This window comes from Bos mutus, chromosome 11, assembly GCF_027580195.1.
Source record: "Bos mutus isolate GX-2022 chromosome 11, NWIPB_WYAK_1.1, whole genome shotgun sequence".
Taxonomy (NCBI): Eukaryota; Metazoa; Chordata; class Mammalia; order Artiodactyla; family Bovidae; genus Bos; species Bos mutus.
Genome location: NC_091627.1, coordinates 67,896,375 through 67,913,139, shown reverse-complemented (window position 1 = coordinate 67,913,139; position 16,765 = coordinate 67,896,375). Strand labels below are relative to the sequence as shown.

The 16,765-nt window shown below is 47.4% G+C and overlaps 1 protein-coding gene across 9 annotated transcripts in view; it reads left to right on the top strand.

Annotated features, from left to right (window-relative positions):
• The first annotated feature begins 13,207 nt into the window (after positions 1 to 13,207).
• CCDC85A (coiled-coil domain containing 85A) overlaps positions 13,208 to 16,765 on the top strand; it is a 226,241-nt gene continuing 222,683 nt past the window's right edge. For 2 of the 9 annotated variants that reach the window (XR_011466073.1, XR_011466074.1), the window contains exon 1: positions 13,225 to 14,267. Coding sequence is in view for 6 of the 9 variants with exons in the window: in XM_070379543.1 (XP_070235644.1) it covers positions 14,010 to 14,267 (258 nt within the window). In the remaining 3 variants the exon portion in view is untranslated. Of the gene's footprint in view, positions 14,268 to 16,765 lie in introns of all 9 variants that reach the window. The other 7 variants (XM_070379543.1, XM_070379539.1, XM_070379544.1 and 4 more) reach the window with 7 other exon arrangements.

Below are 16,765 nucleotides of genomic sequence, written 5' to 3'. Positions count from 1 at the left end.
CCCTTTTATGTCCCCTTTCAGAGGCTGTTCTCATTCTATGTTTGCTCTACTGCTATTTCCAAAAACCTGGGACTCTGCACAAACCGAAGACCCCATGCCATTCTTTGAAGGCTGTATGGAAGGTTGGGGCCCAGAGAGTCTCCTGCAGAATCTTCAAACTCCTTCTATTTTCTTTGGATGAAGACTATCATCCGGATGACACTGTGTTAACTGTGAGAGTCTGGCCTGAGCCTTGGACTACTCATATATAAAGGGGAATCAAATGCCTGGTCCCATAGTTGATCCAGTAAGATCGTGTACCTCGCCCATGAGACTTCTCCAGTTCCGTGTGCTCACAGCATTTTGGAAGCTTCTGTTCTAAAGGACAGTGTGTACTTCAATTTTTGCTCTGTCATTTATCATTTTAAATTATCTGGGGGCATGATAAGCAACATCCCAGGTGGTACCAATGTTTCCAGGAGACTGTCCTTCTGCCTAAGAACAGACTTCCCAATCAAACTTACACACCCTTAGAGCAGCTGATCTCCACATTAGGAGGAAAGCTATCTTATTGAGCAGACATGTGAAAAGGTATTTTCACCTGTGAGACTCTTAACTATGTCTATTTCAGGCAGCTGAGCAAAGAGACAAAAAATTCCCGTGGGGGTGGGTCTGCCCTGGGACAGGTGGGGGTGGGCTAGTTCTGCTGGAGTTTGCGTTGCAGGTCAGACCTGGTAGCCAGTTCCTGCTTCTAGCACTTTCTTCCTTTTCTCTAATCCTGGGGTTGCTGCTGCTGCTGCTGCTGCTAAGTCGCTTCAGTCGTATCCAACTCTGTGCGACCCCATAGACAGCAGCCCACTGGGCTCCTCTGTCCCTGGGATTCTCCAGGAAAGAATCCTGGAGTGGGTTGCTATTTCCTTCTCCAATGCATGAAAGTGACAAGTGAAAGTGAAGTCGCTCAGTCGTGCCCGACTCTTAGCAACCCCATGGACTGCAAGCCTACCAGGCTTCTCCGTTCATGGGATTTTCCAGGCAAGAGTACTGGAGTGGGGACTCCTGGGGTTACTGCTTCTCAAAGATACTTCAAGAGACTAGAGCAGGCAGGTGTTAAAATGGATCAAATGAACGTCTAGATGTTTGTGATCTGTTGTCACTCCGTCAGATAGAGATCTCCCTTGGAGGCAGCCTTCCTTTCATGCTTTTTTGGAACACACACAATCTGGGCACCCTGGAGACAGCACTTCAGGTGCATTTGAACAACCTTTGCTAATGCCTACAGCAATGAATACGCATATCCCTGCCACAAAAGAGACACAGATGTATAGAACAGTCTTTTGGACTCTGTGGGAGAGGGCGAGAGTGGGATGATATGGGAGAATGGCATTGAAACATGTGTAATATCATATGTGAAACGAATCACCAGTCCAGGTTCCATGCATGATACAGGATGCTCGGGGCTGGTGCACTGGGATGACCCAGAGGGATGGTATGGAGATGCAAGGTGGGGGGCGGTTCAGGATGGGGAACACATGTACACCCGTGGCGGATTCATGGCAATGTATGGCAAAACCATACAATATTGTAAAGTTATTAGCCTCCAATTAAAAAGAATATATCAATAGGTATCCAACTAGCTATAAAAGAAGACAGGCTGTGATGACTACAATCAGATCAGACCAGATCAGATCAGTCGACTCTTTGCGACCCCATGAATCACAGCACGCCAGGCCTCCCTGTCCATCACCAACTCCCGGAGTTCACTCAGACTCACGTCCATCGAGTCAGTGATGCCATCCAGCCATCTCATCCTCTGTCATCCCCTTCTCCTCCTGCCCCCAATCCCTCTCAGCATCAGAGTCTTTTCCAATGAGTCAACTCTTCGCATGAGGTGGCCAAAGTACTGGAGTTTCAGCTTTAGCATCATTCCTTCCAAAGAAATCCCAGGGCTGATCTCCTTCAGAATGGACTGGTTGGATGACTACATTACTACAGATCAAAAGGAAGTGCTCTGTTATAAATGGTGTCATGTCGCATTAGTTCCTACTGTGGCCACAGATTTAACATCTTTAAATAATAGAAATTTATTTTCTCACAGAAGGCCGGGAATCTGAAAAGAGTCTCAAGTGGCTGAAATCAAAGTGTTGGAAGGGCTGTGTTTCTTCCAGAGGCTCTCGGGAGAGTCTGTTCCTTGACTCCTCCAGTTTCTAGTGGAAGCCAGCATTCTTTTATTTGCAGCCTCATCATTCCAATCCCAGTCACTGTGGTTACATAGCCCTCTCCTCTCCTGTTGGGGAATTCTGCCTCTGTGTCCCTTCTATAAAGATACATGTGGTTGCATGCAGGACCCGCTAGGATAAGCTACTGCCCTATCACAAGATTCTTAATGCAATCCTATCTGCAAAGTCTGTTACTACCACGTAAGGTAAGATTCATAGGTTCCAGGGATTAGCACAGGATATCTTTGAGGGCGTAATTATTCAGTCCACCACTCTCTTTCTTCCACTCCTCCCGCCCCCCCCCCCCCACGCCACCAAATGGAATAATACATCTGTGCTGTCCAATTTGGAAGCCACTAGTCACATGTGGATATTGAGCACTTGAAATGTGGCTTGTCTGAATTGAGATGTGCTATAAGCATAAATATATGCTTATGGCTGTCTGGGGAGGCCTTACAAATAGCTGTGAAAAGAAGAGAAGCGAAAAGCAAAGGAGAAAAGGAAAGATATAAACATCTGAATGCAGAGTTCCAACGAATAGCAAGAAGAGATAAGAAAGCCTTCTTCAGTGATCAGTGCAAAGAAATAGAGGAAAACAACAGAATGGGAAAGACTAGAGATCTCTTCAAGAAAATCAGAGATACCGAGGGAACGTTTCAGGCAAAGATGGGCTCGGTAAAGGACAGAAATGGTATGGACCTAACAGAAGCAGGAGATATTAAGAAGAGATGGCAAGAATACACAGAAGAACTGTACCAAAAAGAGCTTCATGACCCAGATAATCACAATGGTGTTGTCACTGACCTAGAGCCAGACATCCTGGAATGTGGAGTCAAGTGGGCCTTAGAAAGCATCACTATGAACAAAGCTGGTGGAGGTGATGGAATTCCAGTTGAGCTATTCTAAATCCTGAAAGATGATGCTGTGAAAGTGCTGCACCCAATATGCCAGCACATTTGGAAAACTCAGCAGTGGCCACAGGACTGGAAAAGGTCAGTTTTCATTCCACTCCCAAAGAAAGGCAATGCCAAAGAATGCTCAAACTACCGCACAATTGCATTCATCTCACACGCTAGTAAAGTAATGCTCAAAATTCTCCAAGCCAGGCTTCAGCAATATGTGAACCCTGAACTTCCTGATGTTCAAGCTGGTTTTAGAAAAGGCAGAGGAACCAGAGATCAAATTGCCAACATCTGCTGGATCATGGAAAAAGCAAGAGAGTTCCAGAAAAACATCTATTTCTGCTTTATTGACTATGCCAAAGCCTTTGACTGTGTGGATCACAAAAAACTGTGGAAAATTCTGAAAGAGATGGGAATACCAGACCACCTGATCTGCCTCTTGAGAAATTTGTATGCAGGTCAAGAAGCAACAGTTAGAACTGGACATGGAACAACAGACTGGTTCCAAATAGGAAAAGGAGTACATCAAGGCTGTATATTGTCACCCTGTTTATTTAACTTATATGCAGAGTACATCATGAGAAACGCTGGACTGGAAGAAACACAAGCTGGAATCAAGATTGCCGGGAGAAATATGAATAACTTCCGATATGCAGATGACACCACCCTTATGGCAGAAGGTGAAGAGGAACTCAGAAGCCTCTTGATGAAAGTGAAAGTGGAGAGTGAAAAAGTTGGCTTAGAGCTCAACATTCAGAAAACAAAGATCATGGCATTTGGTCCCACCACTTCATGGGAAATAGATGGGGAAACAGTGGAAACAGCGTCAGACTTTATTTTTCTGGGCTCCAAAATCACTACAGATGGTGACTGCAGCCATGAAATTAAAAGACGCTTACTCCTTGGAAGGAAAGTTATGACCAACCTAGATAGCATATTCTAAAGCAGTGACATTACTTTGCCAACAAAGGTTTGTCTAGTCAAGGCTATGGTTTTTTCTGTGGTCATGTATGGATGTGAGAGTTGGACTATAAATAAGGCTGAGCGCTGAAGAATTGATGCTTTTGAACTGTGGTGTTGGAGAAGATTCTTGAGAGTCCCTTGGACTGCAAGGAGATCCAACCAGTCCATTCTGAAGGAGATCAGCCCTGGGATTTCTTTGGAAGGAATGATGCTAAAGCTGAAACTCCAGTCCTTTGGCCACCTCATGCGAAGAGTTGACTCACTGGAAAAGACTCTGATGCTGGGAGGGATTGGGGGCAGGAGAAGGGGACGACAGAGGATGAGATGGCTGGATGGCATCACTGACTCGATGGTCGTGAGTTTGAGTGAACTCCGGCAGTTGGTGATGGACAGGGAGGCCTGGCGTGCTGTGATTCATGGGGTCACAAAGAGTCAGACACGACTGAGGGACTGATCTGATAAGCATAAAGCTCATGTTAGATCTTGAAAGCTTACTACAAAAATGCAAAGCATCTCATTCATAATTTTTATGTTGATTTCACATTGAACTAACATTTTGGATACATTAGGGTAAATGAAATCTATTATTAAAATCAGTGTCACCTGCCGGGGTCCAGCCCCGGCTGATCCAGGGAGTTCGAAGTGGGGATGGTGTCAGCGAGGATTAGGATACAATAGCTTCAATTAGATATTAATTAAAGATGTAAAGAGTAATAGAATGAGGATAGCTCAGTAGGAAAATTCAGTGGAGAAAAGAGGCTGAATAGCTTGATTTACGCGGGAGACCAATAAAACTTCAAGACAAGAAGCTTGCACCACTTACGTAGGCTGCAGGCGTCCTTCTGTTCTCCTGAAGGAGAGGAGACACTGAGGCCTCCCCGGTCGGATCTTAGAAGCCCAGGCAAAATTAGTAAGCTTGGTGGGTTCCGCGCTCCAGATGGAGACTCAGCCAGAGTTTAAGAGAGAGAGCGACAAGGGGAGACCAGTATTTCGAGAAACTGATCCCAATTCTTTATTTTCCATGGTCTACTTTTATACACTGAGATGTTATGCAAAAGTCACGAGGGGTCAGCAGTTCTGACTTTTATCAAAGTCAGGTGCTTCATACAAATGTATACAGAGGTCTTAGGGGTGTTACATCATCTTCTGGCCAGGAGGCCTGCTGACAATTTATGACCCTCTCCTTGTGACAGCGGTCAGTCAACCAGGACACTTATTTCTCAGGGGTGATTATTCTTAAAACAGACCCCACCCAAATAAAGTTACATTCTTATAGGGTGTAGTGGGTTTTAGTTAGGGAAAGAATTTACTTAGTCTAAGGTCTAATGTGATTAATATCAAAGGTTAATACTTATTTCTTCTATATATTCATTAATGTGTGTAAGGGCAGGGGATGTGGAGACTTAGCAGCAAACATTAGCTCAACAAATGAAAAACCCTTCACCAATACAATTTCTAATCAGCCCACTATACTTATACTAATGGTTTTCTAACTTTTCTAAGGAATCTGTTTTTAGAAGGTTTAAAGCATCTCGTGCCTCTCACAGTTGGGAGGCTGTGAGCAATCACATGTGGTCGGACAAGCCTGTCAGGCAGGCTAGAGAACCTTCAGAGGAGTTTGTAGGTTAAAACACTCTTGTCATGCCCAGGAATTACTATTAACCGGAGCTCTAAGTTAACTCCTCCAAAAGAGGTGGTGGGGGACAGCCCCCCATAAAGTCAGAGGTGTAGGTGAGAGCACAAAGTAGTAAAGTAGGCAGGCTCTGGTTATGGGGGTAGATGCTCGAGGATTTCCAGGGGGACTCCTGAGGCTCGATCCTGCCTTTGTGTATGTCGAGCTTCCTTCCTCATGACCTTTGCCACGGGCGGAGTGCCTCACACTGGCCCCCAACAGTCACCCATTTATTTTTACTTTAAAAAGAAACTACTAGAAACTTTGTGGGTCTCCCCAGTGGTTTACTGGTAAAGAACCTGCCTGCCAATGCAGGAGACACGGGTTTGATCCCTGGGTCAGGAAGACTCCCTGGAGAAGGAAATGGCAACCCACTCCAGTATTCTTGGCTTGAGAATCCCATGGACAAAGGAGCTTGGTGGGCTACAGTCCATGGGGTCACAAAGAGGCAGACATGACTTAGGGACTAAACAACTAGGAACTTTAAAGTTTCATTTGTGACTTGTATTTGTGGTCTGTACTGTATTTCTATTCCATCTACACCATCTAACAGTAATTTTCAAATGGCTACACAACAGAATCATGTGAGGAGGTAAAAAAAAAAAAAAAAACCCAATGTGTATGCTGTACCCCAGACTTATCAAATCAAAAATCTCTAGGGAGAAGCCCTGGTTATTCCAATATGCAATCGAGACTGAGAATCTGTGGAGTAAAGACAGGAGGAGGCTTAACAGTGGCAACAGCATTAAAGGTCCAGGGATGACCGTGAACAGGTATGACTGCTTCCTTTACAAACGACAGAAAATAGGGGCTCCTGAAGTACCCTCTGCTTTCACTTTCTGCCCTGAGATGTATGCCTCATCCCACCCATGGCGCAGCTGTGAGACTGTGCGTGTGAGGCGGGCAGAGCTGCTGTTCCCATGAGCCCGGAGACACTGGGGATCCCAACACTGACGATCAGGCCGACTGAACCTCTCTCCCTTGGGTGCTTCTGGCAGTGACATTAACACTTGCCCGGAGGTTTCTGCCTTAGTACTTGGCAGAACAAAGTACAGTAAAACCCAGCAAGCTCCTAAATGTCCTGTTTGTGGGGCTGGATCAAGGCAAAGCACGTCCGCATTGGCTTGAGGCAGAAACATGTTTTGGAGTCAACCATCAATAATACCCACCACCCCCAGAGGTTTCTCACCAGAGCTGGGAATCTCAGCTGTTGCCCAGCTCCACACAAGGGCCATGTTCTCTGGATATGGATGCAGAATTAGACATCAAAGCTAGAGTCTGATGTACTTCCATCGAGCTTTGAAATGTTGCCTGGGAAACGGGCCCTTGGGGGAGCAAGATAGGATGTTTCAATGGCTGCTTGTGTTACTTGACACAACACACATACAATGAGATAAGCCTCAGCCTTGCTGATGCAGTACCATTACTTACTCTGGCATCATCAGCGAATAAACCCATCACCTGAGAGCATTTTGCAGCATTTGAGCACCATAATACCCTACCTTTAAACAATTTTGAAAAATCTGAAAAGTTTTCTAAACTGCAAAGCACTCCTTTGACTTCTATAATAGCAAATGCCAAAGAGTAATTAATATTTTCAAAAGGAAGAGGCATTCCAAACCAGGGGGATAAAAAATTCTGAACTAAAGCTTCTAGGAAGCTTGTTCTCTCCTTGCTTCCCTCCTTTATTAAGTGCTGACTTTAAGTAGGAAGCAGGCCTTGTTGACAGAGTTTAGGGCTGATAGAGGGAAAAGACATCAAAGTAAATGGGAGACAAAACATATAGGGTCTATGACTGAAGAAAAGTCCTCTCCCTTTTGTTCCTTTTTTATTGTGTGTATGTTTACAGATGTATGTATCTGACAATGTACAAATATACATACAGAACAAGGTAAAAAATAAATTTGGAAATTTGGAGAAGGAAATTTGAAAGTAAAAAAAAAAGTGACAGAAGTCAGAGTTAGTCAACAGACTATATTCCTTAAGTCTTGTTGAAGTAGCTGAATGTGGGCTGCAAATTTGGATCTGACTTCCCAGCAGCCAGTGCAAAGAAGAATGCTTACCAGTTGCATAATTCAGTCTCCATAAGATTAAAACTAATGAGTTGCCAAGAAGTCTTATGGATGAGGATGCTGCTGCTGCTGCTAAGTCACTTCAGTCGTGTCCGACTCTGTACGACCCCATAGATGGCAGCCCACCAGGGTCCCCCATCCCTGGGATTCTCCAGGCAAGAACACTGGAGTGGGTTGCTGTTTCCTTCTCCAATGCGTGAAAGTGAAAAGTGAAAGTGAAGCCACTCAGTCGTGTCCAACTCTTTGTGACCCCATGGACTGCAGCCTACCAGGCTCCTCCGTCCATGGGATTTTCCAGGCAAGGATGAGGATGCAGTGTCATGGAATGCATTGTGGAATATACTCAGTAATGTCCTCAATAGCAAGCATCTCCCGTGGTCCTGAGGGGCTCTGTAGGGGATGATGGGAGTCTGTAGGGTTTGGAGACAATACGAAAGATAGAATATTAAACTCTGGCTGGAGCTAAACTTTCCACTAGGATTCAGCTGGGTTAGTCTGAGTCTTTACCTATACTATTCTGTAGTTGATACTCTGTTTCAAGTGCTGAGCTATGGTATGCACTGGAGATGAGATGGGATACGCACTCCTACTTCCACTGAAGAGTGTGGGCTGATGCTAGGGACCTGGAGAAGCTGGTGCCCATGGGAAAAATCAGTGTGAATTGTTCAGGGCAAAAGGCAGCAGAGGCATTGAGAGAAGAGCATCAGTGGGGCACAGAGGTATGGAGAGTGCCATAGGGAGCGATGGGCAGTTTGGCACTGGATAAGTATTAAATACAAGGCAAGGTAGGCAAAGGCCAGACTGTGCCAGCCCTCTGTGCTCTGTTAAGGAATGTGGCTTTGCCCTATGGAGAGATACCAAGATGCCACTGAAGGGATTTCAGCAAGGGAGTTGTATCTCCTATCTATTGCATTCATGATGCACGATAAAGATGCTCCAAACTCAGTGGCTTACTAACAATCACACATTCTTGCACACAGATCTGAGTCTACAAGGGGAGGGTGGCCTGGCTTCAGGGTGACTCTGTGTCACCCAGACTGAAGCAACGGCAGCCACCCAAGGTTAGCACTTTCCACATGAACTGTGAAAGTACAGGCGGGTGAGTTCTCACCGGAGAAGCGATACACTCTCAGGGGCACCCACTTTCCATTAGCAAAGCAAGTCCTGTGGCCAAGCACAAAATCATCAAGGCAAAGGATAAACCCTGCTGCCTTGGTGGGAGTTACTGCAAAGTCGCTGGGCAGAGATGGTATGAATTATACCTGGAGGTTGAGAGGAGCCATGATTCACCCCACCTGAGGGGTGAAACAACTTGACTGTTTAATAAAGTTTATTTGGGCAGTTGTGTGAACTCTAGAGAAGTGATGCTGGAGTCAGAAGAACCAGTGCAGACACTCAGGTGAGACCTAATGAGACTCTGGGTTGGGCAATAGTGAGCTATTATGGAATAGTTAATTCAAAAGGACAGATGAGGTAAAACCATCAGGACCTAATGACGCAGAGTCACGTAATGGCTGGTTTTAGATACCTCCATTTACTGTATACAGAATCCCCTGCTAAGGTTTGCATATGAAACTGTTAGTTGGCTTTATAGTATCAGTTTCCTTATTTCTTATTAACACAACTTTGATTTTACTTGTGACATTATTGTGCTTATCTTAAAAAAGACTACCTAGCTTCCCGTGAAGCTGGGAGGTGGTCAGACGGTAAGCCCTATTAGGATATAAATGAGATTCACTGGGTCATGTTACCAAGAGAACTTTTGCCATCTGCTTCTACCTCCTTCCTGCCTCAAATGTAGATGGATGGCCGGAGCTCCAGGTATAAACAGTTCAAACTCTTGTTCAAGGGTCAATAGCACTAGAGGAGTCTGGGTGTCGGGGGATGTTAGCTGATGTGATGAGCCATCTGTGTTTACTGACTGGCACTCATTGAAGTTAGGCTTCTACCTCCCAGAGAGCTAGGGCACTATCTTCCTTGATGATCACATTTCAAAGGAATGGCTCTCAGGTCCTTGAGAAAGAATTTCTGGGTGGTAATACTGGTGATAGGCTGGGAGGTGATCTACAGTTCAAGAGAGCAGAGAAAGAATTTATGATGGAAAGTCTTCTAAAGTAAGTGTTCTATGGAAAGGGAAGTCATGGACCTTCAGGATGGTCAGGAAGAAACCTGTCTGAAGTGTAGTTAAGTGGAGGGGAAATTTAAGGGCATCAAGGTCAAAGGGAGACACCACCATTCAGGCTCTCCAGGAAGTCAGGTCTCAGAAGTCCCTGAGCGATCATCTCTTAATAGGCAGCAGCTTTATCAGGGGACATACACTGAGCAGCTGGTCGAGGGTGGTCCTCTGATTTAGATCCTCATCCTACTGGACAGAGAGATTGCCTCTGCACCCTGGTTTTCTGAAGTCCCTTGGGGGCAAATCTCTGTGGTTTTCTGACCCTGTCTCCATCCTATGCCCCATGACATGCCCCACCCTTGGTCCTGCGCATGTCACTTCAGCAAGTATACACTGAAGTGACATGCCCAGGACCAAATGCATCCACTTCTTCAGGCAAAAACAAGAGTTTTCCTCTCAGATGATTCCATGTGAATCATATGTGAGAGCAGAACTGAGGATAGGGGAAGAGACTCTTGTAGCCCAAGGACAGTACACAGGGACACAGGGTACCCCTTCCAGAAATAACCACCATAAAAGGCCGAGCAGTAATACAGGGCAGCCTTGACTGGCATTACAGCTTGCCTAAGGGGCCGTACTCAGGAGGTGACTGCTGACCTTAAAATCGAGGCCTCCCTTAGCAGTTCATTCAGTTCGGTCGCTCAGTCGTGTCTGACCCTTTGTGACCCCATGGACCGCAGCAGGCCAGGCCTCCATGTCTATCACCAACTCCCGGAGTTTACCCAAACTCATGTCCATTAAGTTGGTGTTGCTATCCAACCATCTCATCCTCTGTTGTCCCCTTCTCCTCCCACCTTCAATCTTTCCCAGCATCAGGGTCTTTTCCAATGAGTCAACTCTTTGCATTAGGTGGCCAAAGTTTTGGAGTTTCAGCTTCAACATCAGTTCTTCCAATGAACACTCAGGACTGATTTCCTTTAGGATGGACTGGTTAGATCCCCTTGCAATCCAAGGGACTCTCAATAGTCTTCTCCAACACCACAGTTCAAAAGCATCAATTCTTCAGCACTCAGCTTTCTTTATAGTCCAACTCTCACATCCATACATGACTACTGGAAAAACCATAGCTTTGACTAGACGAATCTTTGTTGGCAAAGTAATGTCCCTGCTTTTTAATACGCTGTATAGGTTGGTTGGTCACAGCTTTTCTTCTAAGGAGCAACCATCTTTTAATTTCATGGCTGCAATCACCATCTGCAGTGATTTTGGAGCCCAAAAAGTAAAGTCTGCCACTGTTTCCACTGTTTCCCCATCTATTTGCCATGAAGTGATGGGACCAGATGCCATGATCTTAGTTTTCTGAATGTTGAGTTTTAAGCCAACTTTTTCACTTTCCTCTTTCACTTTCATCAAGAGTCTCTTTAGTTCTTCTTTGCTTTCTTCCATAAGGGTGGTGTCATCTGCATATCTGAGGTTATTGATATTTCTCCTTGAAATCTTGATTCCAGCTTGTGCTTCATCCAGCCCATCTCTTTCAGAATTTTCCACAGTTTATTGTGATCCACACACTAAAAGGCTTTGGCATAAACAACAAAGCAGAAACAGATGTTTTTCTGGAACTCTCTTGCTTTTTCGATGATCCAGCACAGGTTGGCAATTTGATATCCAGTTTTTCTGCCTTTTCTAAAACCAGCTTGAACATCTGGAAATTCATGGTTCACTTATTGTTGAAGCCTGGCTTGGAGAATTTTGAGCATTACTTTACTAGCGTGTGAGATGAGTGCAACTGTACGGTAGTTTGAGCATTCTTTGGCATTGCCTTTCTTTGGGATTGGAATGAAAACTGACCTTTTCCAGTCCTGTGGCCACTGCTGAGTTTTCCAAATTTGCTGGCATATTGAGTGCAGCACTTTCACAGCATCATCTTTTAGGATTTGAAATAGCTCAACTGGAATTCTATTCTTACACTAGCTTTGTTTGTAGTGACGCTTCCTAAGGCCCACTTGACTTCACATTCTAGGATGTCTGGCTCTAGGTGAGTGATCACACCATCATGATTATCTGGGTCATGAAGATCTTTTTTGTACAGTTCTTCTGTGTATTCTTTCCAACTCTTCTTAATATCTTCTGCTTCTGTTAGGTCCATACCATTTCTGTCCTTTTTTGAGCCCATCTTTGCATGAAATGTTCCCTTGGTATCTTAATTTTCTTGAAGAGATCTCTAGTCTTTTCCATTCTATTGTTTTCCTCTATTTCTTTGCAAGGATCATTGAGGAAGGCTTTCTTATCTCTCTTTGCTATTCTTTGGCACTCAGCATTCAAATGGGTATATCTTTCCTTTTCTTCTTTGCTTTTGGCTTCTCTTGTTTTCACAGCTATTTTTAAGCCCTCCTCAGAGAGCCATTTTGCTTTTTTGTATTTCTTCTTCTTGGAGATGGTCTTGATCCCTGTCTCCTGTACAGTGTCACGAACCTACATCCATAGTTCATCAGGCACTCTGTCTATCAGATCTAGTCCCTTTAATCTACTTCCCACTTTCACTGTATATCGTAAGGGATTTCATTACGAGAAGACTCTACACATGGACATCACCAGATGGTCAACACTGAAATCAGATTGATTGTATTCTTTGCAGTCAAAGATGGAAAAGCTCTATACAGTCAGCAAAAACAAGACCAGGAGCTGACTGTGGCTCAGATCATGAACTCCTTATTGCCAAATTCAGACTTAAATTGAAGAAAGTAGGGAAAACCACTAGACCATTCAGATATGACCTAAATCAAACCCCTCCCTGAGCAGGAGTTTTTATTTTTCCCTTAAGGCTTTGATGTTTTTCAAACAAAAATATAAAAGATCCAGAACCTCCCCTTAAGCTTCTTCACTAAGTAGTGGGTTTTTAGACAAGACAGAGGCCTGCTGTGGTGAGTGTAAGGGTGTGTGGTCCCTAGAGTATTGTCCAGAAGCCTCTTTTTCCCCTTCTTAGAGGGTTTTCTTACTCGTTTCTTCCCCACAGCCCTCTGATGTCTTTGCCGCCGACCTTTTCTTCCGTCCTCCAAAGTATACGCAGACGGTTACCCTCATGTCGTCCTACTCATCTTTCCTGAACCCCAATTTCTTCAAGTAGCTCTCATTTTGCTCACAGCTGTTTCGCCTGCCCGGTAACGAGCCTGGCAGGCAAGGGGCGGAGGAAGCAGTAACTTCGGTCACACGGTGGCGCCCGCGAGCCTCCCAAAGCCCTAGCATCACGTCTTCTCATACTTCTCCCGCCCCACCCGCGCCGGGGCGCAGAACGAGCCGCACCCCCGGCCTTCCCCGGCGGGACAGCTGAGAGCGTGCTTCGGCATCCCAGCAGGCAGGCGAACGGCTGCAGCTGCGTCCGGCCCGCGCGGGAGGTGCGGCCGGCTGCGGGCGGCCCTGGCTCCAGGCTCCTCCTCCTGCCGATCCAGCCTTTTCCCACCCAGCCTCCACCCCTCCTCGGCTCGGCGCTGCAAATCCTAGGCTTCTCTGGGAGCGGCGGCGGGAGTAGCGAAGGCGGTCGGAGGAGCGCAGCCGGCCGACCGCACGGATCACCCGGGCAGCAGCGGCGGCGGCCCTAGCTTAGCCCCGGAGGTGCCGTGGGGCCCAGCGCGCCCCAGAGAGGCTAGCAGAGAGGCGGGGCTGCAGCTGGCCAAGGGGGAAGAAAGTGAGCGTGTCTGCGTTGTGTGCGTGAGAGAGTGTAGGGGGCGACAGGCTCAAATTAGGGCGGCAGAGAGGGCAGGGGATCCGGGGTGCGGCTCCCCAGTGTCTCCCCGAGCGGCACCCGCTTCCCGGCACCCCTCACCATGGACCTGCGCGGAGTCGGGATGTGCCTTGGCCGCAGCGCGCGGGTGGCTGCCCGGCCCTGGGGGTGCGCGGGCGCGCGCGCGGAGATGGCGAGGTAGGATGGCCGTCCAGCGCGACCCCTGCCGCCCCAACCCAGCGGCCCCTGGGCGGTGCAGCTGACTCGCTGGAGCGCACAGGGGTGTGGGCGGAGGCGGCCCCGCAGCGCCCGCGTCTTCGGGAGTCGCTTTGCCTTTTCCACCCACTCGCACCTGCCACCGCGCGGATACCATGTCGAAAGCGGCTGGAGGCGCATCGGCGGCGGAAAGTTGTCCTCCAACCTCTGCCGGCCCGTCTGCGGCCGCTGCCGTGGAGGACCTGTCCAAAGTGTCGGACGAGGAGCTGCTGCAGTGGAGCAAGGAGGAGCTGATCCGTTGCCTGCGGCGCGCGGAGGCCGAGAAGGTGAGCGCGATGCTGGACCACAGCAACCTCATCCGGGAGGTCAACCGCCGCCTGCAGCTGCACCTCGGCGAGATACGCGGGCTCAAGGTGAGCGCTGAGCTCGGCAGGGCGGGGAGCTGGGCGCCCCGGGGAGGTGGGGCCAGACGACTTTCCCTCCTTCCGTCAACAGGTAGTGCTCCCCTTTCTCCCTGTCTGCAGGGCCCCCCGCTCCCCTTCCCCAGCCCTTTGGAAACTTTTCCAAACTTCGGAGACATTCGGTTGTCTCTTCTTCTCCATATGGGGCGCGCTAGCGTCGAGCTCGGTGGTCCTTTGTGGCCCCAGGAGCGTGCTCCAAGGATGTAGCAAGGCTGGGAGGTCAGCGATGGGCCCGCGGAATCTTGAATTTCTCAGGAAACCTGGAAAATCGGTGCTTTGGGGAGCCGGGTTACAGCCAGGCAGGAAAAAAACAAAAACGAGCGAAGGGTTGAGTCCAGAGCGTCTTCGCCCTTGGGGATCAGGGACACGATAGCGTTGCTCTGGCGCCACGACTTCTCCATGGGGCATAAAGTGAAGAAAGGGACGGGGGAGAGGGGTTGACGGGGCGCCCAGGGTGAAGCCCGGCGCCATCCCTGGAGCTGGGCTATGTCTCATCTTGCAGAGAAGCTTACCTCTGCCTTCCCGTTCTGTTTTCTACCTGTTCCGATGCTTTCCTTCTCCTCGAGTTAGACTGGCATCATCTGGGGTTGCCCGACCGTACCGTTTGCCCCCGATTTGATTATAAGTTCATCTAGCCTGGCTGAAGGGCAAAGGGACTCAGTGTGGGAAGCACAGGGATTTGAAAATGTAACTCAAGTATCAGCCAATGATGCTTTTCCTTTCTTTGCTATTAGGGGAAAGAAAAGAACAAAAGAAAAGCAAAACAGTAAAGCCCCAAACCCCCACTAAGTTTCTTTTCTCCTGGCAGCCTCTGAGTGTGCCTGCAGTGTGCCCGCCCCAGTGGCTGCCGCAGATGAGTGGTGGGGAACCGCCCTGCCCCTGTGTACCACAAACTTCCTTTCCTCACTGCTTGCGCTGGTGCCTCCTGGTATTCCTTCCTCTCATTGTTCTTCTTTTGTTTATAGGAAGCCAGACACAAACGAAATCTCTGAAGGAACCTGGGGAGCAAATACCCGCAGGCACATGCTGTTCTTGTCTCTCTTCCACTCCCACCCGACTCCTCAGGCCCTAGACGCATTCGGAATTTCCTCAGCGGTCCAGCTCTAGGATTCTGAGGCAGAGGGGAATGGGAGGAGCAGAAGGCAAGATGCTCACCTGGGTGCTGGGCCCACTCCAGGTGGAGATGGCCCTGCCCCGAGGCTCCAGCTGACTGTCACATGGTCCCTAGAGTGGGTGCAGTTGGGAGAATCTCAGTTAGAAAAACCCCAAGGCTTTATCTCTCTTTTGGTTTAATTCATTACTAATGGACTATTTATTAAGTACTAGACTCTTGGGGGATGAGAGGCAGGCCAGGGTAGTGGGGAGATCATCTCAGGTGGGTTTGCATCTACAGTAGAATCCTCATTTGGCCAGGAGGGTGAGCTTGGGTAATTAATTTCTCAGAGCTTCATTTTACTCATTAATAAAATGCAAATCATAGTAACCATCACCTTGGGGGTTGTGACAATTTTGATAATGTAGGCAAAGGTTTAATTCTGGACTTGTCTACAAAAATGGTGGTTATTGTCATCAGGTGACGATGCATAAGTGTATGTATAGCTGTGAATCTTCCGGATCAGTCCCAGTTTCTAGGCAAAGCTGGACCCAGGTATAGTTCATGATCGTCCAATTTCATCCTCTTCTATGGCTTGAACTATAATATGACTTGGGAGAGTTTGTAATTAATTTCCTAGAGATTTTTATAGTATGGAGCATTGACGTAAGTGCTTAGAAATACTTGAAAGTTCTTTTCGTTTGTGTGGACTGTGTGTGTAAGTCTATGTGTAAGTGGTGTGGGGAATGGGGGACCTGGTCTTGATTCCAGTAACCTCATTTAGAGGAATACCTATACGGCCAGTTAAGAGTAGCTATGACACCTCAAGTAGTCTCCCTTGTGGCTGGAATTTGTGACTAGTCCACCAAGTTCAGAAATGACGGGCAGGTTGCTGCTGTCTGACACAGCCTCTACTTCTCATCCCCATCATCCGCCCCTGCCCAGGCCCCCCTCATCCCCCCAGGGCTATGGTAAAGCCCTGTCAAGGGGCCAGCCATCTTCCTTCCCTTCCTCATCTCGGCTCAGAAATTCCGTGGACACCATCATGATCCATAAATGTCATTGACTAAATAAGTAATAGTATATTTATTTTCATTTAATTGGAAGGAAGGGAATTTATTTTGTGCCCTCTGTTGGTTTGGGACTCTCAGCTGAAGACTATAAGTTTGGAGTAATTAAGGCCATAACACTTTGCCTTTTTTTTTTTTTTTAATGTCTCTTTCTGTGAGCTGCCTTTGAAATTGCATTTCAATATTTTGAAGGCTACTAGGTGGTACTCTGGCTGTGGACACGGGGAGATGGAAGCAATATTCTCGTCCTTTGAGGGGCCTATGACTAAGTCCTAGCATTGGCTTGG